This window comes from Myotis yumanensis, unplaced genomic scaffold (assembly GCF_028538775.1).
Source record: "Myotis yumanensis isolate MYYU_CA2020_CCGP unplaced genomic scaffold, mMyoYum1.0.hap1 SCAF_2, whole genome shotgun sequence".
Classification (NCBI taxonomy): Eukaryota; Metazoa; Chordata; class Mammalia; order Chiroptera; family Vespertilionidae; genus Myotis; species Myotis yumanensis.
The window spans coordinates 50,682,453-50,709,619 of record NW_027223753.1 but is presented as its reverse complement, the minus strand read 5'-3'; the positions used below and the strand labels follow the sequence as shown (position 1 = coordinate 50,709,619).

The window sequence follows — 27,167 nt, the reverse complement described above, 5'->3', positions numbered from 1 at the left end:
CATTTTTTAAAAGGGAAAAAAAGAAAAAAGGGATATAAAGAGAGAAAGGAAAGAAAAGGAAAGGAGGAGGAAAGTGGGAATAAAATTCCCTTGATATTTGTTACATGGTCTTTAAAATATATATTAAAATATATATATTATTGATTTCAGAGAGGAAGGGAGTGGGAGAGAGAGAGATAGAAACATCAATGATGAGAGAGAACCATTGATCAGCTGCCTCCTGCGCACCCCCTGCTGGGGATCAAGTTCGTAACCTGGGCATGTGCTCTTGACCAGAATCGAACCTGGGACCCTTCAGTCCACAGGCTTATGCTTTATCCACTGAACCAAACCAGCTAGGGTGGTCTTTTAATATCTTAACACAATTCAGGTTTCCTAAGTATACTTTAATTATATATTGAGGTTGGGAAGTTTCCAGTGTAGAGAATGAGCTCTTCATAGGACAAAAAAATGATAGTTGGACTAAACATTTTTAAATATTATCTGTTTTAATCTTTAATCCTCACCTGAGGACTGCTTAGAGCAGTGATGGCGAACCTTTTGAGCTCGGTGTGTCAGCATTTTGAAAAACCCTAACTTAACTCTGGTGCCGTGTCACATATAGAAATTTCTTGATATTTGCAACCATAGTAAAACAAAGATTTATATTTTTGATATTTATTTTATATATTTAAATGCCATTTAACAAAGAAAAATCAACCAAAAAAATGAGTTCGCGTGTCACCTCTGACACGCGTGTCATAGGTTCGCCATCACTGGCTTAGAGAGAGGAATGGAGAGAGAGAGAGAGAGAGAGAGAGCGAGCAAGGCATTAATTGGTTGCCTTCAGTATCCCAGGTATGTGCCCAGACCTGGAATCGAACCAACAACCTTTCAGTGTACAGGAGAGGCTCAAACAACTGAACCACTTGGGCCAGGCTTATCTTTTTAATCTTCACAACAGCACAATGGTAATACTAACATCACCCTCAATTTACTAATGAGAAAACTATATCTGAGTTTTAAGACTTGCTCAAAGTCATGCCGTTTCCCTGTGGTGTATACAGGATCCTGTTCCATGTCTGTGTAATTACAAAGCCCATATTTCTAACTACTAAACGGAGTCTGGATTTTATAAAAGGTATTAACTATGTAACAATGGTTTTGTAAAGTGTCTAAGATTGCACCATTGTGTGTTTTGGGGGTAAGGTGGAGTCGGGGTAATGGAAGGGAGTTTATTTTTAGGGTAACAAACGTGAAAAATTTAGTCTTTAACATGAAGGTCTAAATGTATCTCAACTTAAGGGAAAATAAATGGCTTATAAATCTTTACATCAAATTGTTGGCTAATGATAATATCTTGTTTTTTGTTGCAATGTTCTGAAAATTCACTTAATACCCTTCTGCCTGAAAAACCAGAGGGTGAGTTGCTTAAAGTTCAAGAAAATTGTTCTAATACTAACTCTTCTTTCCAAAGGAAACTAAAGCAAAACAAGGCTAATTCCTTAACATCACCTTACCTAAGTAGAGCCTCCTCACTCCCTGTAACAAATTAGAAATTTAATCTGTGGGACTGGATCTCAGAAATAACCAGTGAATATAAGGCAGTTTCACTTTTCTTTACATCTTTTTAAGAGAAATATTTTGATAACGTAAGGATATTAAAATGTAAATATAAGTAAAGGTAGATGAATAAAACATAATTCTTATAAAAGTCTTTTCTTATACCATCTATAAACACGGTGGCTTTTCTTTCATAAATTCAAAAGATCAATTGTATTAAAGTCTGAAAAATGCATATTAAAGTGACTCCTTATCCTACTTCTGTAAGTCAAATATGAATAAAAATATCCTAAAATATTCCAAAATGATTCATTTATGTTCATATATCAAAGACTAAAGATATTTCTTATAATTATCCCTGATAATGAGAAATACATATACCAATAATTTATTTTTAAAGTTAGTCTCATTAAAGTGGATTGAGTGAATTTAACTGACTGGTGGATTAAAGTGGATTTACTCTTTTAAGAATAACAGTGACATAAGACTCGAAAATATGCAGGAAAGCCTGTGCTGTCTTGGGCTAAGTGGCCTATGCTGAGTTCCAAATTGTAAAGGGCAATACTGTTTTACTAGTAAACACTGTATGAATAATGTGGCCATAGGATAGAAGATTTAATTATTGGAAAAGGTTTAGGTTTTTCAAAAAGTACTCCTATCATAATTGCTGATGTTGTTTAGGGGAAACTCAACTTGAAAAAGAAAGAACAGTCATCATTTGCAGGTCATCTTTTTGTGGTTGACTCTTAACATGAAATAATTTGGGGCCTGGGATCATTGGATTAAATGTTTAAATTTCGTTCATGAAATGAGTGAACACAGGAATTAAACCAGCTTTCTGAATCTTCCTTAAGATCTGACTCTTCTTCGCTCATTTTAATGAGCTGGGTACCACATTTGGTCAACTAATCCTGGGCCTTGTAATCCATCAAGAGAAGAAGTTGATCCTAAAAGTCAATTTTCTTATGACAAAGAGAGAGAGTTATGTTTTTGGAATCTTACTTAAAATATTATAGTGCGAAGACAAGATTCATACTTAATAGCTAACCTCTAAATGATTGATGTAAGTCATGTAATTATCTTTATAGCCTTGCCCACATGTTAGTATTCCTGGCCAAAGATCGGAAGAAAATGATTCTCTTTGGTCCATTATTATATAAGTTTGGGAGACATTTCTACTGACAATTTACCTTCATCACCACGAGGTTGCTGGGGAAACATGTAGTTAGTCAATACTCTTTGCTTTGTTTCTGGATGGGCTTCAGTTTGTAAAGGGATAAGGGCTTTGGACTGGAAGTAAAAAAACAAATAAATTAGATCAATAAGCTAGCAAATATGCAGAATATTTATTTTATGTATGATAATGATCAATAGTCTGGACTCACCAAGCTAAATGAAAAATTAAAAGAAAAGCAAGGAAAAAGTAATGAAACTAGAAATTATAACATAAACTAAGACTGTTGCTGGGAATATTTTCAAGTTCTAAGGTATTTATAACGAAATGTTCTTTTTCTCTAGTATACTCTTTTACAAAATTATCCATCCTCACTGAGCAATGTCAGTTTTAATCCTGAAGAGACCAAAAATGTATTAAATTGTTTAAACTAAGTAAGCTTTTGGTATGGCTCTATATATCCATTCATTTTCAAAAGCTGTTGTCCATAAAGCACCAAATGGAATTTGCTATCAAATTCATGCTATGCAAGATAATCAATGAAATGAATTAGGTTAAAGCATAAGCATTTATATTTGAGAGCTATTTTGTAACCAAAGACAGGGTCTTAATATATTGACCTATGGATGGCTATGTATCATTCTTTATTAATTAATTTGAGTTCAAAAATACTATTATAAAGGGGTTTTTAGAACTCTGATATTATATATTACTAGAGGCCCAGTGCACGCATTCATGTACATTGAAAGGAAATTAATAAGAAGGTGGCCAGCGGAGTGGGACTGGGCTAGACGGGCTGGATATGCCCTGGAGTCAACCTCCTGTGGTCCCTCCCCGGCTGGCCACACCTGGGATGGTGCTGGGGCTCGAAGGGCGTCTGCGGAGTGAGTGGGGTCCCTTTGGCAGGTGGGGTTCCTCGGCCTGGCCTGTGGAGATTGGGCTGAAACCGGCAGTCTGACATCCCCCGAGGGGTCCTGGAGTGCAAGAGGGTACTCTGCAAAGTTTCTGTCTCTCAGCAGCTCCTGTGTTGAGCATCTACCCCCTGGGGGTCAGTGCGCATCATACCTACCTGCCGGTCACTTAGCTTTTTATATATATACTAGAAGCCTGGTGCACGAAATTTGTGCACTCGGGGGGGGGGGGGCGGGGGAGGGGCGTCCTTTAGCCCAGTCTGCGCCCTCTCACAGTCCGGTAGCCCCACGATTGATTGCCCTGCAGAGGGAGACCCTGCCCATCGCCGCTGGCTGGGTAGCCTGGGCCTCCCTCTTCAGGGTGATCATGGAGCCCCCCAGCCGGTGGCCTGGGCCTCACTCTGCGGGGCTCTCATGGGGCAATGGTGGGGCCCCTCGAACAATCGCATCACACCTGCCTTGGCGGTGGCAGTCTGTGCTGAGTTGCTGTGGTGCCCGCAACCCAGGAGGGACCAAGAGGTCAGCAGTTCAGCCCGCTCACCAGTACTCGCCCACCCGAGCCTGCTGCGCACGCAGCCTGGCATTTGGTTGTCCGTTCAGTCATTTTGGACGTTACAGACCCTGGCTCTTTATCTATTACAGTGGTTCTCAACCTTCCTAATGCTGCGACCCTTTAATACAGTTCCTCATGTTCTGGTGACCTCCAACCATAAAATTATTTCCATTGCTACTTCATAACTGTAATTTTGCTACTGTTATGAATCATAATGTAAATATCTGATATGCAGGATGTATGTTCATTGTTACAAATTGAACATAATTAAAGCATAGTGATTAATCACAAAAACAATATGTAATTATATATGTGTTTTCCAATGGTCTTAGGCGACCCCTGTGAGAGGGTTGTTTGACCCCCAAAGGGGTCGCAACCCACAGGTTGAGAACCACTGATCTATTAGGATAGATATATATGAAAATATACTGGAAATTATCATTTTATCTAATGTTTTAAAAATTGGCTTATTTCATGACATTTATTAATAGGAATGAAGCTCAAAGGGATTTGGGATATCAACTTGTCTTATGAAACTGAGTCAGAAACACATTAAATCACTGTTCTAAAAAAAAATTAAATGATGCAGTCACTGTTCTGTTTATTCTCTACAAGAATAATAAATCATGATATTAGGGGATTTTTTTTCACAAGGCAAGACTGAATAGACTGTTCCATTACCATAATTCACATTGATTCCAGAAATACTTTATTTATAATGATATACTGATGCCTTGAAAGATCTGTAGTTCATTGATAAGATTTGAATTTGAATGATAATCTAATTTTTTAGTCAGTAGATGGAAGCAAGTGCTGAAATAACTATAGAAGCACAAACATTATTCTTACACTTACATTCTACACTTTGTAAAGGTTTATTTTAATTTTTCACAAAAGTAGCCCAATACCTAGAAATCTGAACAATGCTGTTTTCATGCTCAGGAAATGATGACAAACTAAATTCAACATGATTTTTTTTCCCACTTGGCTATTTGTATTTTGGGATAAGTGTTTCAAAATTTTAGGATTATAAGAAAAGAGTAAAAGAGGACTAATAAACAATGTCAAAATTGTCTATCATCAATTTTTCTGGTGACAAATCAGATGCCTTCAACTGTTTCTTGTTACTTTCCAGTTAATAAAATTATTACCAATTATAATCTAACTTCATGAGAAAAGAAATAATATCAAAGCAATTTTACAGAAAATACTGATAATAATTGCAAAAGATACCTGCAAATTTCTTGAAGTTCTAGAAATAAGTTGATTATAATTAAAAATATGAGAAAAAAGGAACATAGAGGATAATAATTCCCTCTTGAGGGGATTGTGGTAATAATTTCTTATTCTTTACCTTCAAAGGTATAATTAAAGTATGTCCTCTAAGGACATATATATGCCATCTACAGCTAAAAAGCTATAAAAATGATCATTTTGTATATTAGATCTCTGAGAATGAAATAGATACTAAATTGAAGCATTAAAAGAGGTTGGGAATTATAGTTCTATTTTGTGTGTAGCAATGAAATACATATTTGAATTGCTACCTTTACAAAAATCTCTCTTCCAGAGGATAAAGAATCTATATTTTATACTAATTGTCAGAGGTATCTATTGTTAAAAAAGTTAGTAATTCAAAGTTTCAATTATAGTTCATTTTAATAAACAAAATAAATCAGGTAATAAAAGTTGTTACCTGATTGTCAGAAAGCCACAAAGCTGCAAGCTCCTTAAGTTTGGTAAATGAGAATGGTAAATTTTTCAACCTGCAAAAAAACAAGAAAATTTTAATAGCATGGGTACAGATGGATATAGTTCATTTTGATAAAGAATTGTTTAAAATACTGTAACATTGATTTAATTCTTCTTCTCCTAATTCTTTCTCCATTGAGTGGCCTAAACAATCTTTAAAAAGTAAAAACCTCCTTTTTACACCCTATAAATGTTTTCCCTTGTAGCTAGGATAAAATCCAAAATTTCAACCATGTCTTTAAGATCTTACAAGATCTGGCCCCAAGTCTCCCCATAAGCTTCTGCTACTCTTTTCCTGACTTAGTCCCATCAGAACCACTGGCATTCTCTCAGCCTGCTATGAAGGTAAGCCAAGCTTATCTCTTTCTCTAGCATATTCTTTCTCCCATAAGTCACTTGACTAAATCCCACATATCCTTTAGGTCTTAGTTTAAATGCCATTTTCTTAAAGAGGCCTTTTCTTTTTAAAATAATATATATATTTTTAAATTGATTTAAGAGAGGAAGGGAGAGGGAGAGAGAGATAGAAACATCAATGATGACAGAGAATCATTGATCGGCTGCCTCCTGTATTGAGCCCACTGGGAACTGAGTCCACAACCCAGGCATGTGCCCTGACCTGGAATTGAACCATGGCCTCCTGGTTAATCGGCTGATGCTCAACCACTGAGCCACACCAGCTGGACAAGAGGCTTTTTCTTGACTACTCATTTAAATTATTTTTCCCAATCTAATCACAAAGCACCTCATATTTTCCTTCCTTAAACATATCACAGTTTATAATTATGTATTTATTTTTGTGATAAAAACAACCCAAACTATTAGATATCCTCACAAAAATGTAGGCTCCATGAGGGCAAGGGGACATGTCTTTCTTACTATTAAAAGAATTTACAGCTCCCAACATTATTTTGACTCCTGAAAGTATGTCCTTAGGTTCCGTCAGCATTCATACATTGTGTGAATCTTTAAAAATGTCATTTTGAGATAGATTAAGTTTGGCATCAGCCTCGGTATTCAATAAAAATTATTTGTTTAGCTTTGGCTCCAGCCTTTGGAAGGCCAAATAGCCAAATGTCTAGTTCAAAACACTATCTGACATTCTTTACATTGTGCATGATCAATAAATAGTGATTATCATGACAGCTAGGCAGCAAAGTAAAACAAACAAAGCATGCCAATGGATTTGTTATTTTCTTCATGTTCACTTTTGAATACAGATAAACATTTTAGATATAACTTATAATGAAAATTTCCTTACAGCTTTAATATGCTGAAATTCTATTAGCCAATTGATAAATAAATATATTTTGATAATGGAAAGGGAAAATGTTATTGTAACTGCTTCCACATACAAAAATTAGTTCCCACAATTTTTGTATGTGGAAGCAGTTAAACACTTTAATATAATTTAGTAAATATGCAAAGCTATTGAGAGCCAATACAAATACCAAAAGAGTGTGTATTAGCTAAATGACTTTAGGAAGAATATAATAACCTTTCTGAGATTATTAATATTTATAAAACATAAATAATAATATAAAGAATAAAATATATTAATTTATATGATAATTCTCTTTTTATAGGCTTGTTATACTAGCATTTATAACATTAACCCAAATTACTCATAAAAGCTGTTTCCAATTTTTAGTTATTTAATTTCATGTAAGACAGAAACTATCAAGTAAGGTCTTATGGGGAGAATTTTTTGCATCATGTGTCAATGAATTAAAAGTAGAATATTACATGAGGGGAAAACTTTCCAGAATAATATACACCATCCATGATAAATTATCATCAATCCAGTCATAAATGTGGAGGATGAAGAATGTTAGTGAAGGATGTTACCTCATTTTTCCTTGCTCTTTCAGTTGTAGAAAGTGAGCCTTTATTTAATACCACAGAAGCTGTCTTACAAATCTATTTTATAATATACTAGAGGCCCAGTGCACAAAAATTTGTGCACTCGGGGATGGGGGCCCTCAGCCGGCCTGTGCCCTCTCGCAGTCTGGGACCCCTCGGGGGATGTCCACTTGCTGGCATAGGCCCACTCCCAAGGCGATCGGGCCTAAGCTGGCAGTCAGACATCACTCTGACAGCCCAGGAGCCCTCGGGGGATGTCCACTTGCCAGCAGGGAGTAGGCCTAAGCTGCAGTCGGACAACCTTAGTGCTGCTGAGGAGGTGGGAGAGGCTCCCTCCACCACCACTGTGCTGGCAGCTGTCAGCCTGGCTTGTGGCTGAGCAGAGCTCCCCCTGTGGGAGCACACTGACCACCAGGGGGCAGCTCCTGCATTGAGCATCTGCCCCCTGGTGGTCAGTGTGTGTCATAGTGACCAGTCATTCCCAGTGGTTCTGCTGTTATGGTCAATTTGCATATTACCCTTTTATTATATAGGATAGAGGCCTGGTGCAAGGGTGGGGACTGGCTGGTTTTCCCTGAAGGGTGTCCTGGATCAGGGTGGGGGTCCTGCTGGGGTGCCTGGCCAGCCTGGGTAAGGGGCTGAGGGCTGTTTGCAGGCTGGTCAAGCCTCCCAGTGAGGACCCTCACCCCATGGGGGTTTGGCCAGCCTGGGTGAGGGGCTAAGGGCTGTTTTCATCCTGGCCACACCCACTTCAGGGTGGGGGCCCCTACTGGGGTGCCTGGCCAGCCTGGGTGAGGGGCTGATGGCTGTTTGCAGGCTGGCCACAGCCCCTTCCGGGTGAGGGGGTCCTGCTGGGGTGCCTGGCCAGCCTGAGTGAGGGGCTGAGGGCCATTTTTAGGCTGGCCACAGCCCCTTCAGGGTGGGGGTTTCTACTGGGGTGCCTGGCCAGTCTGGGTGAGGGGCTCATGGCCGTTTCAGGCTGGCCACAGCCAAGGCTGGAAGCAGGTATCTGGGATTTATTTATCTTCTATAATTAAAACTTTGTAGCCTGGAGCGGAGCCCACAGCCGGCCAGGGCAGGCAGGAAGCTTGGCTTCCTCCATCGCCAGGAACAACCCAAGCCTCTTGTTCGCTCCAGCTCCGTGGCCACTGCCATCTTGGTTGGGTTTATTTGCATACTTGCTCCTGATTGGCTGGTTGGCGTGGCTTCTGGGTATAGCAGAGGTACAGTCAATTTGCATGTTTTTCTTTTATTAGATTAGATTTAAAAAAATCTTATCATATCTTAAATATTGAACTGGAATAATTGTGACTTTTGGATAACATTTCATATTTAATCTGTTATCTAAACAGTTTAATTTCCTGATGAAAATGTTCAACTTTGTCCTCAGCTTTGGCTAAATATTAATTTTAATCTCAGATTAAGGTTTGTTGAGTAATTCATTAATTTAAAAATATTAATTTGGCTCATACTATGTTTTAGTCACTGTATTAGCAGATAAATTAAGCTTACATTTCTGGCTGATAAGTATTTAAACTCCTGATGTTATGAAATTCCCAGTATTTTATTCATATCTTTTGCACTAGCATTCAACAATGTGTCTGTTCCATGGTAGGAACTCAAGTATGCTATATTTATTGAATAAATAGCTCCATTACTAGTTCTTCCAACTAATGGATCCTTTAAAAATTTTTAATAAATATATTTTCTATTTCATCACACAGATTATTAATGTATAAAAGTTGAGCAAAACTAATATTTAGGAGAGACTTCCATAGCTCATCATAAAACTTCCCTCCAGGTGACAATTATGGAGCTTGGTTTTATTGGGGAACTGTAATGGAATTCACTGGAACTCCATCTTCCTATGATATCCCCATGACCTATCTCTCATCTTACAAGAATATAATTAAAATTTTTTGAAAAATGTTTTGTTGAAAATCAGGTACAACATTAAATGCATTTCCCTCATTTTCCTGTCTAGTAATGCAGTCAATACAGGAAACAAGGTTGGTTTGACATGACTTACTCTTGTTGCACCAAACTATGAGGCTTCCTTGTTATCTTGATTTTAAAAATAAAACCCCAAATCTTTTGATAAAATGTTTTATTCTCTTATATGGGAATATTACTGAGCTGCTAAGTGAATGGTTTTTGAAATTTACATTATTATTATTTTCTTAAGCTAACAAACAAATGAGAAATTCCACACTTAGTAAACTTTCAGAATCTGAACACACTTCAATCCTTCATAAAAGCTAATCTTGACTGTTTTGTTGCAAAACCTCTCAATTTCTCCTATTATTTTTAGTCTGATTGAAACTTATTGAAAACAAAGAGTTCAAGCATTCTATTGCGTAATCACTTATCTTCTTAGTAGTTATCTTTAGTTAATTTAAAAAATATATATATTTTTATTTTTATTGATTTCAGAGAGGAAGGGAGAGAGAGAGAGAGAGAAATAGAAACATCAATGATGAGAGAAAATCATTGATCAGCTGCCTCCTGCACACCCCCTACTGGGCATCAAGCCCGCAACCCAGGCATGTGCTCTGACTGAGAATTGAACCGTGATCTCCTGGTTCATAGGTTGATGCTCAACCACTGAGCCACTCCAGCTGGGCTTTAGTCAATTTTTTTTATCCTTTCCTGTTTATGGACAATTGTGGTGAAAATAAAGATGAACTGCAGTTTTACTTTTTCTTTTTACCCATCAACCGATATAACACCTTTGCCAAGTCCTTTCTTTTTTGTCCTGTTCTGAACATGACTAAATGACCATTTGGTTATCCTTACCATAATGTAAAACCCTTATGACTAGTTAGGATTAGCTTCCTGGCAATATATTTACCAGCACTTTGGTGCTGTTGACTATATACATATTGCCAATTTAATTTACTGGAGACATAAAAATATACATGAAAACATATATGTCTGCATGCGTATATATCTATACATATAATTTTATTAATAAATTTTTTAGGTTTTTATTTCAATTATTTTTCATGTCTTCATAGTATTATGTTTTCTGCATATGGGAGGATTTCAGTATATAAATTTTATATAATTTTAAAATACAATATAATGTATGGTTTTAATATAATCAAACAATTAAACTTTGAAATCTCTCTTTAAAAATAATTTAGCTCCTGCACTTTCTAAATGGATATTTGCATATTTGCATGACACTTGCATTCCTATACTTCACACACATTTTACATAGAATATGTTTCCAAAATTATTAATAAGCAACAATAATTTGCTTATAATAGGTAACTAATATGGAATTGCGATATGTTGCAGAAATACCTGTTGTCACTCAAATTTAAGACTCTTAGTTTCTGCATTTGTCCAATCTCTTCAGGAAGAAATTCCAGTTTATTGGAGCGTAGAGACATAACTGTTACATTCTTGCAGCTTCCAATCTGTAGGTAACAACAACAAAAAGTAAAGAATCACAATGTTTATATTAATTTTTATAATTTATAAAACAATTTGATTAATTTACACATTTCCTTATCACTTTTAAGATCCTCTTAATGTGTGTATTAATTTTTATAATCTCACTCTTTGAAATATGTATATCATTATTTATATATTGCTTCAGATATGAAGGCAATGTACATCTCATATTCTTTTACATATTAGGAAGGAATAATTTTCTTTATAATTTTATTATTAGAACACTTAATTGTTTTTATGTCACATTGATTTTGCCCATCCAAGCGAATAGTAACATATCTATGTTTGTAATAGATCATACATATTCAAAATGTGAAGAATTGTTGACATTCTTTGGTAAAGTTAGTTTTACTTCAATTACAATGGTTTTTGTCATTTTTACTTATAATTTTGGGCTTTAAAATGATATATGTAATACCTTAATCAATAAAGAAAACACCGGCAAATAAATAAAATGATATATAGATTATTGCTCCATTGTCATGGAAGTGTTTTGTAAAAATGTTGAAAACATACATCCCCAAGAAGAAATGAAGAGCGACATAGCTTCAATAAAAAACTCCATTGAAAGTATCAACAGTAGACTGGGAGAAGCGGAGGACCGAATTAGTGAATTAGAAGACAAGGAAGCAAAACACACTCAAACTGTACGGCAAATGGAGAAAAAAATTAAAAGACAGGAGGAGAGCCTAAGGGAGCTTTGGGACAACATGAAACGAAACAACATACGAATAATAGGGGTGCCAGAACAACAGAAAGATGAACATGGATTAGAAAACCTATTCGAAGAAATAATATCAGAAAACTTCCCTGAGGTGGGGAAGAAAAAAGTCACACAAGCCCAGAGAGTCCCAAACAAGGTGAACCCGAAAAGACCCACACCAAGACACATCATAATTACCATGGCAAATGTTCAGGATAAAGAGAGAATCTTACAGGCTGCAAGAGAGAGACGGAAAGTAACATACAAGGGATCTCCCATTAGATTATCAAATGATTTCTCAACAGAAACACATCAGGCCAGAAAAGAATGGACGGAAATCTACAAAGTGATGCAAAGCAAAGGACTGAATCCAAGAATACTCTATCCAGCAAGGCTATCATTCAAAATTGAAGGGGAAATAAGAAGCTTCACAGACAAAAAAGGGCTAAGGGAGTTTATCACCACCAAGCCAGCCATGCAAGAAATGCTAAAGGGACTGGTGTAAAAAGAAGAAATATCAAGCTCAGAAAGAAAACAGCCACACACACACACAAAAAAAGAAATGGCTACAAACAAGTACCTTTCAATAATAACTTTAAATGTAAATGGACTAAATGCTCCAACCAAAAGACATCGAGTGGCTGAATGGATAAAAAAACATGACCCTTACATCTGCTGTCTACAAGAGACCCACCTCATTAGAAGGGACTCACACAGACTGAAAGTGAAGGGATGGAAAAATATCTTTCACGCAAATGGAAAGGAAAAGAAAGCTGGGGTAGCAATACTTATATCTGACAAAATACATCTCAAAGTGAAGGCCATAACCAGAGATAAGGAAGGCCACTTCATAATACTAAAGGGATCAATACAACAAGAAGATATAACCCTGGTAAACATATATGCACCCAATGCAGGAGCACCCACATACATAAGAAAACTTCTGGAAGATATCAGGGGAGAGATCGACAACAATACAATCATAGTAGGGGACTTTAATACACCACTGACATCACTGGATAAATCCGCTAGACAAAAACTCAGCAAAGAAACAGCAATCCTAAATGACTCACTAGATCAGATGGACTTAATTGACATCTTCAGAACACTTCACCCCACAGCTGCGGAATATACATTCCTCTCAGGTGCTCATGGGACATATTCAAAAATAGACCACATATTGGGTCACAAGCAAAGTCTCCACAAATTCAAGAAGATTGAAATCATAAAAAGCTTCTTCGCAGACCACGATGGCATAATGTTAGAAATAAACTACAATAAAAACAACCCCAAATACTCAAACACTTGGAAGCTGAATAGCATGTTATTAAATATTGATTGGGTTACCGATGACATCAAAGAAGAAATTAAAAACATCCTGGACACTAATGACAATGAAAACACAACAATCCAAAACCTCTGGGACACAATGAAAGCAGTCCTGAGAGGAAAGTTTATAGCTCTACAGGCCTATCTCAAAAAACAAGAAAAAATGGTAGTCAATCATCTAACTCTACAACTCAAAGAATTAGAAAGAGAGCAACAAGAAAACCCCAGAGTGAGCAGAAGGAAGGAGATAATAAAGATTAGAGCAGAAATCAATGAAATAGAGACCAAAAAAACAATACAGAAAATCAATGAAACCAAGAGCTGGTTCTTTGAAAGGATAAACAAGATTGACAAACCCCTAGCCAGGCTCACCAAGAAGCAAAGAGAGAGGTCCCAAATAAACCAAATCAGAAATGATAGAGGCGAAATAACAACAGACCCCACAGAAATACAAATGATTGTTAAACAATACTACGGGCAACTCTACCCCAACAAACTAGACAACCTGGAGGAAATGGACAAATTCCTAGAAAAATACAACATTCCAAAACTCAATCAGGAAGAATCTAAAAACCTCAATAGGCCAATAACTATGGAAGAAATTGAAGCAGTCATCAGAAAGCTTCCAGCAAACAAAAGCCCAGGGCCAGACGGCTTCACAGGGGAGTTCTACCAAACATTCAAGGAAGAACTAAAACCTACCCTCCTCAGACTACTACAAAAAATTCAAGAGGAAGGAACGCTTCCAAGCTCATTCTATGAAGCCAGCATCACCCTAATACCAAAACCAGGTAAAGACATCACAATGAAAGAGAATTACAGGCCAATATCCCTCATGAACATAGATGCCAAAATCCTCAACAAAATCTTAGCAAATCAGATCCAGCAGTACATCAGAAGGATCATACACCATGACCAAGTAGGATTTATCCCAGAGATGCAAGGATGGTACAACATCCGTAAATCAATAAATGTGATACATCACATAAACAAACTGAAAGAAAAAAACCACATGGTCATATCAATTGATGCAGAAAAAGCATTCGACAAAATCCAACACCCATTTTTGATAAAAACTCTCAGAAAGGTGGGAATAGAAGGATCATACCTCAACATAATAAAAGCCATATATGACAGGCCCACAGCCAACATCATACTCAATGGACAAAAACTAACACCATTTCCCCTAAGAACAGGAACAAGACAGGGATGCCCACTCTCACCACTCCTGTTCAACATAGTACTGGAAGTATTAGCCATTGCAATTAGGCAAGAAGAAGAAATAAAAGGCATCCAAATTGGAAAAGAGGAATTAAAACTGTCCTTATTTGCAGATGACATGATATTATACATACAAAACCCTAGAGACTCCATCAAAAAGCTACTAGACTTAATACATGAATTTGGCAATGTAGCAGGATACAAAATTAACCCCAAGAAATCTGAGGCATTTCTATACACCAATAGTGAACTTTCAGAAAGGGCGATCAGAAAAACAATCCCATTTACCATCGCACCAAAAAAATTAAGATACCTAGGAATAAACTTAACTAAAGAGGTTAAAGACCTCTACTCAGAAAACTACAGGACGTTGAAAAAAGAGATAGAGGAAGACATAAACAGATGGAAGAACATACCATGTTCTTGGATTGGTAGAATCAACATCATTAAAATGTCCATACTACCCAAAGCAATCTATACATTCAACGCACTTCCCATTAAAATACCAATGGCCTTCTTCAAAGATCTAGAACGAACTCTCCAAAAATTCATCTGGAATAAAAAAAGACCCCGAATAGCTGCAACGATCCTGAGAAAGAACAAAGTAGGTGGGATCTCAATGCCAGATATCAAGCTGTATTACAAAGCCACTGTTCTCAAAACTGCCTGGTACTGGCACAAGACCAGACATATAGATCAGTGGAATAGAATAGAGAGTCCAGAAATTAGCCCAAACCAATATGCTCAATTAATTTTTGACAAAGGAGGCATGAACATACAATGGAGCCAAGATAGTCTCTTCAATAAATGGTGTTGGGAAAATGGGACAGACATATGCAAGAAAATGAAACTAGACCACCAACTTACACCATACACAAGAATAAACTCAAAATGGATAAAGGACTTAAATGTATGACAGGAAACCATAAAAATTCTAGAAGAATACAAAGGCAACAAAATCTCAGACATATGCCAAAACAATTTCTTCACTGATACAGCTCCTAGGGCAGTTGAAACTAAAGAGAAAATGAACAAATGGGACTACATCAAAATAAAAAGCTTCTGCACAGCAAAAGAAACCATCAACAAAACAACAAGAAAACCCACCTCGTGGGAAAACATATTTGCCAACGTCATATCTAATAAGGGCTTAATCTCCAAAATTTATAGGGAACTCATACAACTTAACAAAAAGAAGATAAACAATCCAATCAAAAAATGGGCAAAGGATCTAAATAGACACCTTTCAAAAGAGGACATTCAGAAAGCCAAGAGACATATGAAAACATGCTCAAAGTCACTAATCATCCGAGAGATGCAAATCAAAACAACAATGAGGTACCATCTCACACCTGTCAGAATGGCCATCATCAACAAATCAACAAACGACAAGTGCTGGAGAGGATGTGGAGAAAAAGGAACACTTGTGCACTGCTGGTGGGAATGCAGACTGGTGCAGCCACTATGGAAGGCAGTATGGAGGTTCCTCAAAAAATTGGAAATGGAACTCCCATTTGACCCTGTGATCCCACTTCTAGGAATATATCCCAAGAAACCAGAAACACCAATCAGAAAGGATATATGCACCCAGATGTTCATAGCAGCACAATTCACCATAGCTAAGATCTGGAAACAGCCTAAGTGCCCATCAGTAGATGAATGGATTAGAAAACTGTGGTACATCTACACGATGGAATACTATGCTGCTGTTAAAAAGAAGGAACTCCTACCATTTGCAACTGCATGGATGGAACTGGAGAGCATTATGCTAAGTGAAACAAGCCAGTCAATGAAGGAAAAATACCACATGATCTCACTCATTCATGGATAATTAAGACCATTACAAACTTTTGAACAATAATAAATACAGTGGCAGAGCTGCCTCAAACCAATTGTCGGACTTCAGTGGTAAGGCCAGGGAGGGTTGGGGGACAGGAGGGAGGGGAGTAAGAGATCAACCGAAGGACTTGTATGCACCCATATAACCATAACTAATGGACATAAGACACTGGGGGGTAAGGGAGGGCAGGGGCTTGTCAAGGGTGGGGGGGAAAAAAGGACACATATGTAATACCCTTTGTAATGCTTTAAGCAATAAAAAAAAAAAAAAAAAGAAAACATACATCATGCTTTTTCCTTGACATTAATAAATAAAACTTCTGTTTAGAGATAAAAACTAACAGAACCTCTTTGTGTATCCTGAAACTAAAATAATCTTGTTATGCAACATGATACTTTTAAAAATTATTTACATGAAAGATCTTTCACTTCAGGAATGGAAATATAATGATCTCGAAATATTTATTTCTCTTCTTAAAAGCAAAATATATAAATTATTCAAAATTTTGTTCCTTAGCATTAATTAATTTACAATATTTTATTACTTTTCTTTGCAAGCAATGTTTAAATGCATTTTCTATAAGAACTTATCATTTGTCATTTAAAAGAGAATGATTAACAAATACATAAACATATATATAGACAATTCCTATGACTATTCAAAACTCAACTCATGAATCTAAGCTGCCTTTATATTTCTTAAGATTTAATCCTAAAACAGAATTATTAAAGGTTAATTAATAGAAACAAGTTCATTCCTCACTTCTCTGGGTAATTCTGGAAGAAAATTCTCATCGACTGCTAATGTTCGAAGACTATGAAGGTAGCCAACAGTAGGAGGTAGTGACTCCAGTTCATTACAGCTACAGTCAAATTCTTCTAATAAAGATAAACTGAAAAGATAAATACATTAGTTAGACATTTTAAAACATTAGATGGCAAAAAACTTTTGAAAAAGCCCCATGTTCAGATTCAGCAAAAACGTTATTTATCTAGTGACTGAATAATTTATATAAATTAATTTTATCAGTTTAGCCAAGTGATTAAATACCATTTAATAAGTGGTTCCATTTGGTAAAATAAATATAGTTTATTTTCCCCCTTTCTAAATTCATTTGTCATTTAACGGAACCATTGGAAATGAGAGATGGTTTTGTTTGTTTGTTTTTAATACATCATAGGTGTCATTTATAGTCAGATGTTCATAAAGTATGTCCTTGTAATAAATATATATAACTGGCATGGGTAGGTAGAGGGCATAGAGGGTGGGCCCAAGAAAGGGAGAATAAAGGGGCCAAACGGTAACAACAAAATATTGATTAAATGATAGGTATTTTGCTAAGCTAAAAGATATAAATAACTCATCTTTTGCTTGTAACAATTCTATACCTATTATTTTAAATTCTATTGTACAGATAAGGAAATGATGGCTTACAGAGGTGAAATAACTTGCCTAAGGCCACACACAGTAGGAAAGCTGAAGCCTAAATGCAGGCAGCATGGCCCTGCATGACCTTGCCCCTTAGCCTGTGCCTCTGTAACAGAGGCTGCAAACAGAGCTTATTTCAACCTGCAGATGTGTTTGGTTTACACAGTTTTTTTTATTTAAGTGGTAAACTCTACCTAATGACCCAGACTTTTGGTAACTCTTTATTTATTTATTTATTTATTTATTTATTTATTTATTTTTATTGATCTCAGAGAGGAAAGGAGAGGGAGAGAGAAACATCAATGATGAGAGAGAATCAGTGATTGGCTGCCTCCTGTACGCCCCACACTGGGGATCGAACCTTCAACCTGGGCATGTGCTCTGACCAGGAATCGAACTGTGACCTCCTGGTTCATAGGTCGACGCTCAACCACTGAGCCACATTGGCCGGGTGACTTTTGGCATCTCTTAAAAAAAGAGGAAGACCTGGCAATACTGAGCATGTAGTCTTCCACAACAAGTCATAGAAACAGAGCAACGGCTGCTGCCTCTGGTCACAGTTCTCCAGTTTCTCACAACCACTAGCACTCCATACTAGCCAGCTTGACCCCGTATCTACAGAAAGGACTCATATGAATGCACTTTCAAGTTATCACCAGGGAACCAGACATTCCGATGGCTGGTTTGAGACAGCCGGGAAAGTAAGAGGGCCTGGCACAGAGAAGGCACTAGCTGTATTTAAGTTGTCAGTGATGTTGTTGTTAATATTATTATACTGTCATCACTACTCATATCATTGTTATTACTGTAATAGGAAGGAACCCCAAGGGGGAAGATCTTGCCCTCGCAAAGAGGAGATTGAATTAGAGTTGTCTGGACTAGATTGTAGAATCAGCTTCCTTTTTTATACCTTGGAACTGGCTGGTCTGACTGCCATTTACTCTCCTCATTTAGTTTCACAGAAATAAGCATGTGGGTTTTTAGTCAGTCAGAATGGATCTGTACTCAAGCTCTGTCAATTGCTAGATGCATTATCTGGGTATCAAAAAATAAAACAAAAACCATAGCTCAAAAATCAAAGCTGACAGGCAAAGGGACATAGCAGGAAGAAATTCACTGAGTAGTGCTCTGAGGGGGGAAATTAAGTGCCAAAAGGGGGAGCTAGCAGTGGGTTAAGCTAATTAAGGATTAAAAATGTGCATTATGTAGAGAGTGAAATGCCTTCACAAGTCTGTGTTCAAGGCAAATCAAGTCCCATTATCCATGGGTCAAGAAAGAAATGAGTTCAGCCAGGTCAAGTCTGAACCTGACCAAAGTAACTCACCGTCCATGGTCCTTAAGCGCTTCAACAGGTTAGAACCAGATGAGGTGAAACAGCATTCTGCTTTGAGTATTATTTCTTTGGCAAGTGCTGCTTAAGTGAAATTTTTTCTTTTGCACAGACCAGTTCTATAACTTTTCTCTAACCTTTAGTTTCTTTATATTTGCAATGAGGATATGAATATGTCTTGCCTCATGTTAGTTGCTCTGAGTATTTCATGAACTATTGTAAGTAAAGAATCTAGCACAGTACCTGCCATGAAATACGTACTCAGGATATATGTTTTCTTTGTATTAGTGAACCCTCATAAATTTGTTTCTAAATCCTTTGAAACCCTCACATGCAGGGGTGGTCATGTTGCTGGGTGCCAGGTGTGCATGGCTGTGTGACTGTGTGGGGTGTGTGTGTGTGTGTGTGCGTGTGTGTGTGTGTGTGTGTGTGTTGGTGGGCACAGGGATCAATGTACTGGGAAACCCATAACAGTTTATTTGTTTCTAAAAAAAGTCTAGCACAGTGTCTTACACATAATGCACTTAATATATTTGGTAGAAATTGTTAAAAGACATTTTTGTCAATGGCTTGTTGTCATGTACTCAGCAAGTGGTGATAAAAGTACCAGGACTTTTTTAAAGTAAAATTTTCTGTTGTATGTTCCAGGTAGATATCAAAGAATTAAACAATTAAAATATAATTAAAGTACCTTATTTTTTCTTTCTTTCATAAAAACATGTCTTGAAGTTAAGTCTTGAGTCACACAGTAAGGCAGTCCTTACTTTCTATAGTTCTGATAGGCACACATTTCAGTTATTATGGCTTCATGAAATAATATTAGCTCCTTAACAACATGACTCAAATTTAAGTTACCTCATATACTGTGAGTAACTGCATAAAATATAAACTTCACTGCTAACTCTTCATTCTAGAGTCACAGTATAAATAACAGATGTGCGTCTGAACAGTGACTAGTCACGTTTCTTCTTTCAAAGTCTGTCAGTGATCAGTCACTGCACAGTGTTACTCAGTTCACACACAGACTGTAAATCACATTGTTGTGTTGCTTACTTGTCAGTCAGCAATACAGGGATACTACAGGCACAATAATTGAACATTTAAAGCACTACTACCATTGGATAGTATTCTTGGTCGTCATAATTCTTTGGGGTATTTAAATGAAAATGTGAAAGTTTGCTTTTATCACCAAGAACAACATTAATCCAAGCAATGGACAGAGGAATTATTTCAACTTTGAAAGCCTATTATCTTATGCAGGCTTTTGAATAGGCTATCGATGCCACAGTTGAAGACCAAGCATTATGTTTAGCTGTGTTTTGGAAGAAATATGACATAAAGCATACAACTGAAGATATTCAGGCATCATGGCAGGAAGGAACAGCAAGTCACATGGGTGCAACATAGCAGAGACTTTCAGCGCATTGTGCAAATAACTTGGCAGAATTCAAATCAAACATAAATGGAGTTGTAGAAGAAATGGCTAACTGCTGAAATTTGCCTGCCACTATTCGAGAGACTAGATATGCTGCTAGTAGAACTTAGTGGAAGCAAACCTGTTGACATAAATGAGGAAGGTGGTTGTGATGAAAATGATGACGTCCCAGAGGAAGTGACGCTGGGAATCAACTTCACCTTAAAGGAACTCTCAGAGATGTTTCTAAACACTGCAAGCACGAAGGATAAAAGTTTGGAAGCTAACCCAAGCTTAAAAAGGAGTATGACAATTCACTGCCACATAGAAAAAAACGTTCACTCCAAATTATAATTTGCATGATGAACAGAAGGCAAGCACTGTTCAAATTAATCTTGATAGTGTTGTTTTCTTTAAAAATATATATTTTATTGATTTTAGAGAGGGAAGGAGAGGAAGAGAGATAGAAACATCAATGATGAGAGAGAATCATTGATGGGCTGCCTCCTGCATGGCCCATACTGGGGACGGAGCCCATAACCCGGGCATGTGCCCTGATCAGGAATGAACTTCCTGGTTCATAGGTCAATGCTCAACCCCTGAGCCACACTAGCCAGGCTTGATAGTTGTTGTTTTTTGTTTTTTTTTTTTTACAAAATAAATAAAACATCGTAATTCTTGATGCTCCTAATGCTTACAATGACAGTATACTAAATAAATATTGACTTTACTAGTTTTTCATTTCCCTATACATTTATAACCAACCGCACAAGTGTTTAATATTTTGAAAGAACTTTTGAGAACAATCATAGTTTTCCTCCTGGACTGTTTTGCACAGTTTCAGGTTGCAGCATGCTTGTTTTTATGGTCTCCCACTACTGTGCAAAGCAAGAACTTCCTGCATTAAAAAAACAACATTTTTTCTATACCATGGATATACTGAATTCATAATTTATAGCCTGAAAATATTTTACATCTCTGAGATACAGAGGAAAGCTATTAAGTGCAAATCACACATTCTTCAATGATTTCTGAAATTCAAAAGATTCTAATTAATAATTTAACATTCCAACTGACTACTGATGGCTATCTTGTTAGAAATCATCTAAGGTATTTTAATTCCAGATCTATATAAATACAGTTGTATCACATTTGGCATAGACCAACTAAGTGAAAAAATACTCAGACAGAGGAAGACAATACCATATAAAATCTCATTTATATGTGGAATCTAAAAACAAATAGACAAACAAACCCAAGAAAATAGATACAGAGAATGGATTGGTGGCTGCCAGAGATGGAGGTGGGAGGTGGGCAAAAATGGGTGAAGGCAGTCAAAAGGTACACATTTCCACTTATAAAATCATCAAGTCTTATGGATATAATGTACAGCATAATAACTACATATTGCATATCTGAAAGTTCTAATCACAAGAAAAAATTCTAAGTATGTATGGTGACACGTTAATTAGACTTATTGTTGTGATCATTTTGAAATATAAACAAATATTGAATCATTATGTTGTACTCCTGAAACTAATATGTTTTATGTCAATTATATTTCAATAAATAAAACACACATTAATTATACTTTGTGCCAACAAACAAACAAATCCTTGCTGTGGCCAGTGTGGTTCAGTTGGTTGCACATTGTCCATGCACCAAAAGGTCACAGGCTTGATTCCCAGTCAGGGCACAGGCCCGGGTTGTAGGCTCGATCCCCAGTAGGGGGCGTGCAGGAAGCAGCTGATAGATGTTTCTCTCTCTCTTTCTCTCCCCATCTCTCTTTCTCTATCTCTAAAAATATCAATAAAGTATTTTAAAAATGCCAAAAGTTTCTTTATTTTGCAGTTTTATCTGTAGTCTATTGTACCATTCAAAGGGAAAAAAAGCTGCCAAGGAGGTATAAAGTACAATATAGCAATGTTTCCTAAACATTGTTCATTCATATGTTCAGCTGTACATATGAATCACCAGGTGAACTTGCCAAAATGCAGGTTCATATTCAGTGGTTTGGGTTATCCAGTGACAAGCTTCTAGGTAATGTGGATGCTGCTGGTCTTGGGGCCACACATTAAGTTGCAAGGCTTTAAATAAAGCCCTTGAAATCATTTTAAGGGAAACATTTAAACACACACACAACATGTCAATGATACTTAAGATCCATATAAATATTACAAGAGTTGTATTAAGTAGGGCTTTGCTTTTCTTCAGGTATCAGTACAAAGTGTCAGAACTGGAGGTAGCAATGCTTGAAATTAAATAATAGTATCAACTTAATTTTCTAAAAATATTCTCTACATTTTTCTCTACTTTAGTTTCCATGAATTAGTCTTGGTTGGGAAGATCTTACTGTCTCATTAACCCTCAATTACCTAGCTAATAGGGAAGAGGTACTGTGAATATATTACATAGATAATCTATAACTTCACTTTAACATCATTTATGACCATTAGAAGCCATTATATCTTATATTAATGTAGATGCTAATAAACATAAAATTAATGGCTTTGGGCTTTACTTTCTTAGTTCACTTTTAACTCTTATGCTGAAGTGATATAATTCAGTGGAAAATATTCAGACAGGCTTGGGTTCCAATTTTAGTGTGACCACTTAATAACTGAATGAACTTTACTATGAATGCATGTTTCTTCTGTAAAATTGGTTGGTAATGCTGAATATGTAGTTTCATGAGGATTAAATGTATGCTAAACCTGTGGTATAGATATAGCGCTCCATTGAAATGTCATGAGGTAGAAAGGCACCCTAAAAAAACACATTTTGAACAGTCTGTTTCTGAAACATGTAAAAGTTATCTGTGATATTTTCCTTTTTAAAAAATCCTCGCCTGAGGATATGTTTCTTCAGGAGGGACGCACATGGATCGGTGAGGGAGGAGGGCGACACCCGCCTAGCCAGCCAGATCAGCCGAATCAACCCTGGCTATCAATGGGGTGACAGATGTCGCAGCCAGATCGCCCTCACGTCCTGTTTCTTCAAATAGATTGTTTTAGAGCGAGAGGAAGGGAGAGAGAGAGTGAAAAATATCGATGTGAGAAACATCATTCAGTTGCCTCTCGTACATGTCCCATCAACAAATACAGAAACTTAGGCTAAGAGAAGTTACTAGATTTCAAAGCTAAGCTTTTGAATATAGTATTAATGGGCCTTTAACTACACAAGAAGGCATGCAAACCACCAAACCTGGTGTCTGGTGCAATGTGAACACACACAAAAAGTTATTTATTATTATTTTCATTGCACATTCAATTCTTAGGGCATCTGGCACTCCTAGGCTCAACAGGAAAAATAAACAATTTTATAAGTCACTAGAGGCCTGGTGCATGAAATTCATGCACTTGGGGGGGCCCTCAGCCTGGCCTGTGCCCCCTTGCAGTCTGGGAGCCCTCGGGGGATGTCTGACTGATAGCTTAGGCCCAGTCCCCCCAGGAAGCGGGCCTAAGCTGACAGTCAGACATCCTTAGGGCTGTCGTGGAGGCAGGAGAGCTGTGAGCCTGGCTTTTGACTGAGTGGCACTCCCCCTGTGGGAGCGCACTGACTGCCAGGGGGCAGCTCCTGCATTGATCATCTGCCCCCTGGTGGTCAGTGTGCATCATAACAACTTGTTCCGCCTGTTTGGTCAATTTGCACATTAGCCTTTTATTATATAGGATTGGCAAAACAGTCATGGAATCTATTTCAACTCTGAAAAATACTGAAAAATGAATTCTTTTAGTAGTTTTTAATATTTGGATTACTAAAGTGGTTAAAGACAAATTTAACATATGGAAGCATTCTATGTGCAGAATGAGAATAGTTTTGGTCACTATAGCTGATGCACAAGTCTTAGATGGAATGGTGCATAATAAAATATAGACTATTCCACTATTCATAAAACACTTTCTGCATGTGATCTGGGGTGCCATTTAATAGAATCATAATAAAACTTCAACTCTAGCCCTTGAACTAAACCTCTAATCTATCATTTTTGACTTTTCTAAGGGAAACAATAGTACTTAATTCTTATTATTTTTATTTCATACAGATTTCTTATTAAAGTGTACTATAAAATTTTAGAAATTTAGTCTATTTTTGCCGTATGTGTAGGTGCAAAACATTTGTATGCAGATGCTATCATTAAGTGAGAACATTAAGTTAGACAATAGTTGTCATAATTTTACTATCCAATCCATGGTGTGATATAGAACAGAAATCTTAAAAATTTTTCGTCTTAAGATCCTTTTACATTCTAAAAAAAAAAATCACTGGTAACCCTTAAGAACTTTTGTTTATATGCTTTATGTTTATTGGTATCTACCATATTTTAATTTAAAACAGTATTTTAAAAATATTTTTTGTTCTTAAGTAATAAGAAAAAAGCAATGACATGTTAATATAGGTAACATATTTTTATACAAAGTAACTATATGTTCCAAAACAAAAACATTGAGTGAGAAGAGTGACATTCTTTTTATTTTTGCAAAATAAAAATAAATCTCTCAATGTTTGGCTTAATAATAGCCAACTGGATTCTCTTACATACTTATGTATTCAATATGTTGGGGTACATTGTTTTGAGTGAATTATATAAAATAAGTCCAGCCTCACATAAATATGTAGTTGCAAAGGGAGAAACATTTAAAAGCTTTTAAAATAATTGTTATTATTATTATTATTTTTTGCTATTACACCAAAACTCAACAGTGGCAGTTTCTTAGGGGATAATTGCAATGTGCAATCTGAAACTATATTAATGAACTTTTCTTTCTCTTTATACCAATACATTAAAATCAACTGGTCTGTTTTCCATTTTGAATGGGTCTCTTATTCATATCAGATTTTATAACTCATGCATTAGTTGTTTGAAAAACGTTGCTTCACTGATTTAAACAAATTTTCCAAATGTTGGCACATTTCATAATATCAGAAAAGCCTTTAAGTATTGGGAAGCTTTCAAGCTCACAACAGCAGATAAAATTTTCCAAAATTCTAATTTTTGCTTAATAGCTCTAATTTTATTGTTGGCAACAAACACTGTCAGTTGTTTTCTTGAACTGTCAAGCTCACTTTGTTCATTTTTGGCAAAACGTGTGCCAAATACCCAAGTCTAAATAACCCAGTTTTTCAGTTCCTCTTCTTCTTTTATAATAGACATTATTTTTTAGAGCTGTTTTAGGTTCACAGAACAATTGAGCAGAAGAGATATAGAGTTTTCCCATATACTCCCTACTGCTTTATAAAAAAAGTTCTGCTTTTGTGATTGGACTAATCTAACACTTCCCTTTTATTTTCCCTGAAACAATAATCAGAGGATGATAAAGGCACTGAAAATAACTTTAAAAAGTGAGCTTTTATGATAAGATTATTAACCTTTATCCCTGTAAACCAGTATCAACCTTTGAATTAATTAGGCCCATTTATCTTTGATAATTCTTTTTCATACTTTTAAGGAAAAAAAGTATCAATTTTTTCCAATTATTTTATTTTTAAATTTTTTATTGTTGAGAATATTACAGATGTTCCCCTTATTCTCCCCATTGCTCCCCTCCACCCAGTTCCCACCCTGCCCCAAGCCTTCACCACCCTATTGTCTGTGTCCATAGGTAATGCATATATGCATATAAGTTCTTTGGTTAATCTCTTCCTGCTTCTCATATCCTCTGCACCCTTCCCTCTGTTCCATGATTCCACGCCTCTGGTTCTATTTTATTCATCAATTTATTTTATTCATTAGATTTCTTGCTCATTTATTTTGATTTTTAGATTCAATTGTTGATAGATATGTATTTATTGCCATTTTATTATTCATTTAAAATATCTTTACTATTAAAAGTATTATATATGTCCTCTTGTTGTTCATATTTTTTATATATATATATATATATATATATATATATATATATATATATATATATTTCAGAGAGGAATGGAGAGGGAGGGAGAGATAGAAACATCAATGATGAGAGAGAGTCATTGATCAGCTGACTCCTGCACAGCCCCTACTAGGGATAGAGCCCAGAACCCAGGCATGTGCCTTGACCAGAATTGAACCATGACCTCCTAGTTCATAGTTCGGTGCTCAACCACTGAACCATGCCAGCTGGGCTATTTTTTTTTCTCTCCTCTTCCTCCTTCTCCTCCTTCCTAAGTGCTTTTCTCTTGCTGCTTTCAAGATTCTCTCTTTGTCTTTTGCCCTTGGCATTTTAATTATGACCTGTCTTGGTGTGGGCCTCTTTGGATTCCTCTTGTTTGGGACTCACTGTGCCTCCTGGACTTGTAAGTCTATTTCTTTCACCAGGTAGGGGAAGTTTTCTTCAAATAGGTTTTCAATATCTTGCTCCCTCTCTTCTCCATCTGGCACCCTTATAATGCAAATGCTGGTATTGTCCCAGAGGATCCTTACGCTATCTTCAAATTTTTTGATTCTTTTTTCTTTTTGCTTTTCTGATTGGGTGTATTTTGCTTTCTCATATTCCAAACCATTGATTTGATTCTCAGACTCCTCTACTCTACTGTTGAATCCCTGGAAATTATTCTTTATTTCAGTTAGTGTATGCTTAATTTCTGACTGGTTCTTTTTCATGTCTTTAAAATTCTAAGATCCTTGAAAATCTTACTAAGTCCCTTGAAAATCTCAGTAAGGTC

The 27,167-nt window shown here is 36.4% G+C and overlaps 1 protein-coding gene across 9 annotated transcripts in view; it reads right to left on the bottom strand.

Annotated features, from left to right (window-relative positions):
- LRRC7 (leucine rich repeat containing 7) overlaps positions 1 to 27,167 on the bottom strand; it is a 493,923-nt gene that overhangs the window by 103,606 nt on the left and 363,150 nt on the right. For all 9 annotated transcript variants that reach the window (XM_070405356.1, XM_070405358.1, XM_070405365.1 and 6 more), the window contains exons 12-15: positions 17,113 to 17,242; positions 11,105 to 11,220; positions 5,877 to 5,946; positions 2,733 to 2,832 (exon numbers count right to left, since the gene is read on the bottom strand). In XM_070405356.1, coding sequence (XP_070261457.1) covers positions 2,733 to 2,832; positions 5,877 to 5,946; positions 11,105 to 11,220; positions 17,113 to 17,242 — 416 coding nt within the window. The remainder of the gene's footprint in view (positions 1 to 2,732; positions 2,833 to 5,876; positions 5,947 to 11,104; positions 11,221 to 17,112; positions 17,243 to 27,167) is intronic.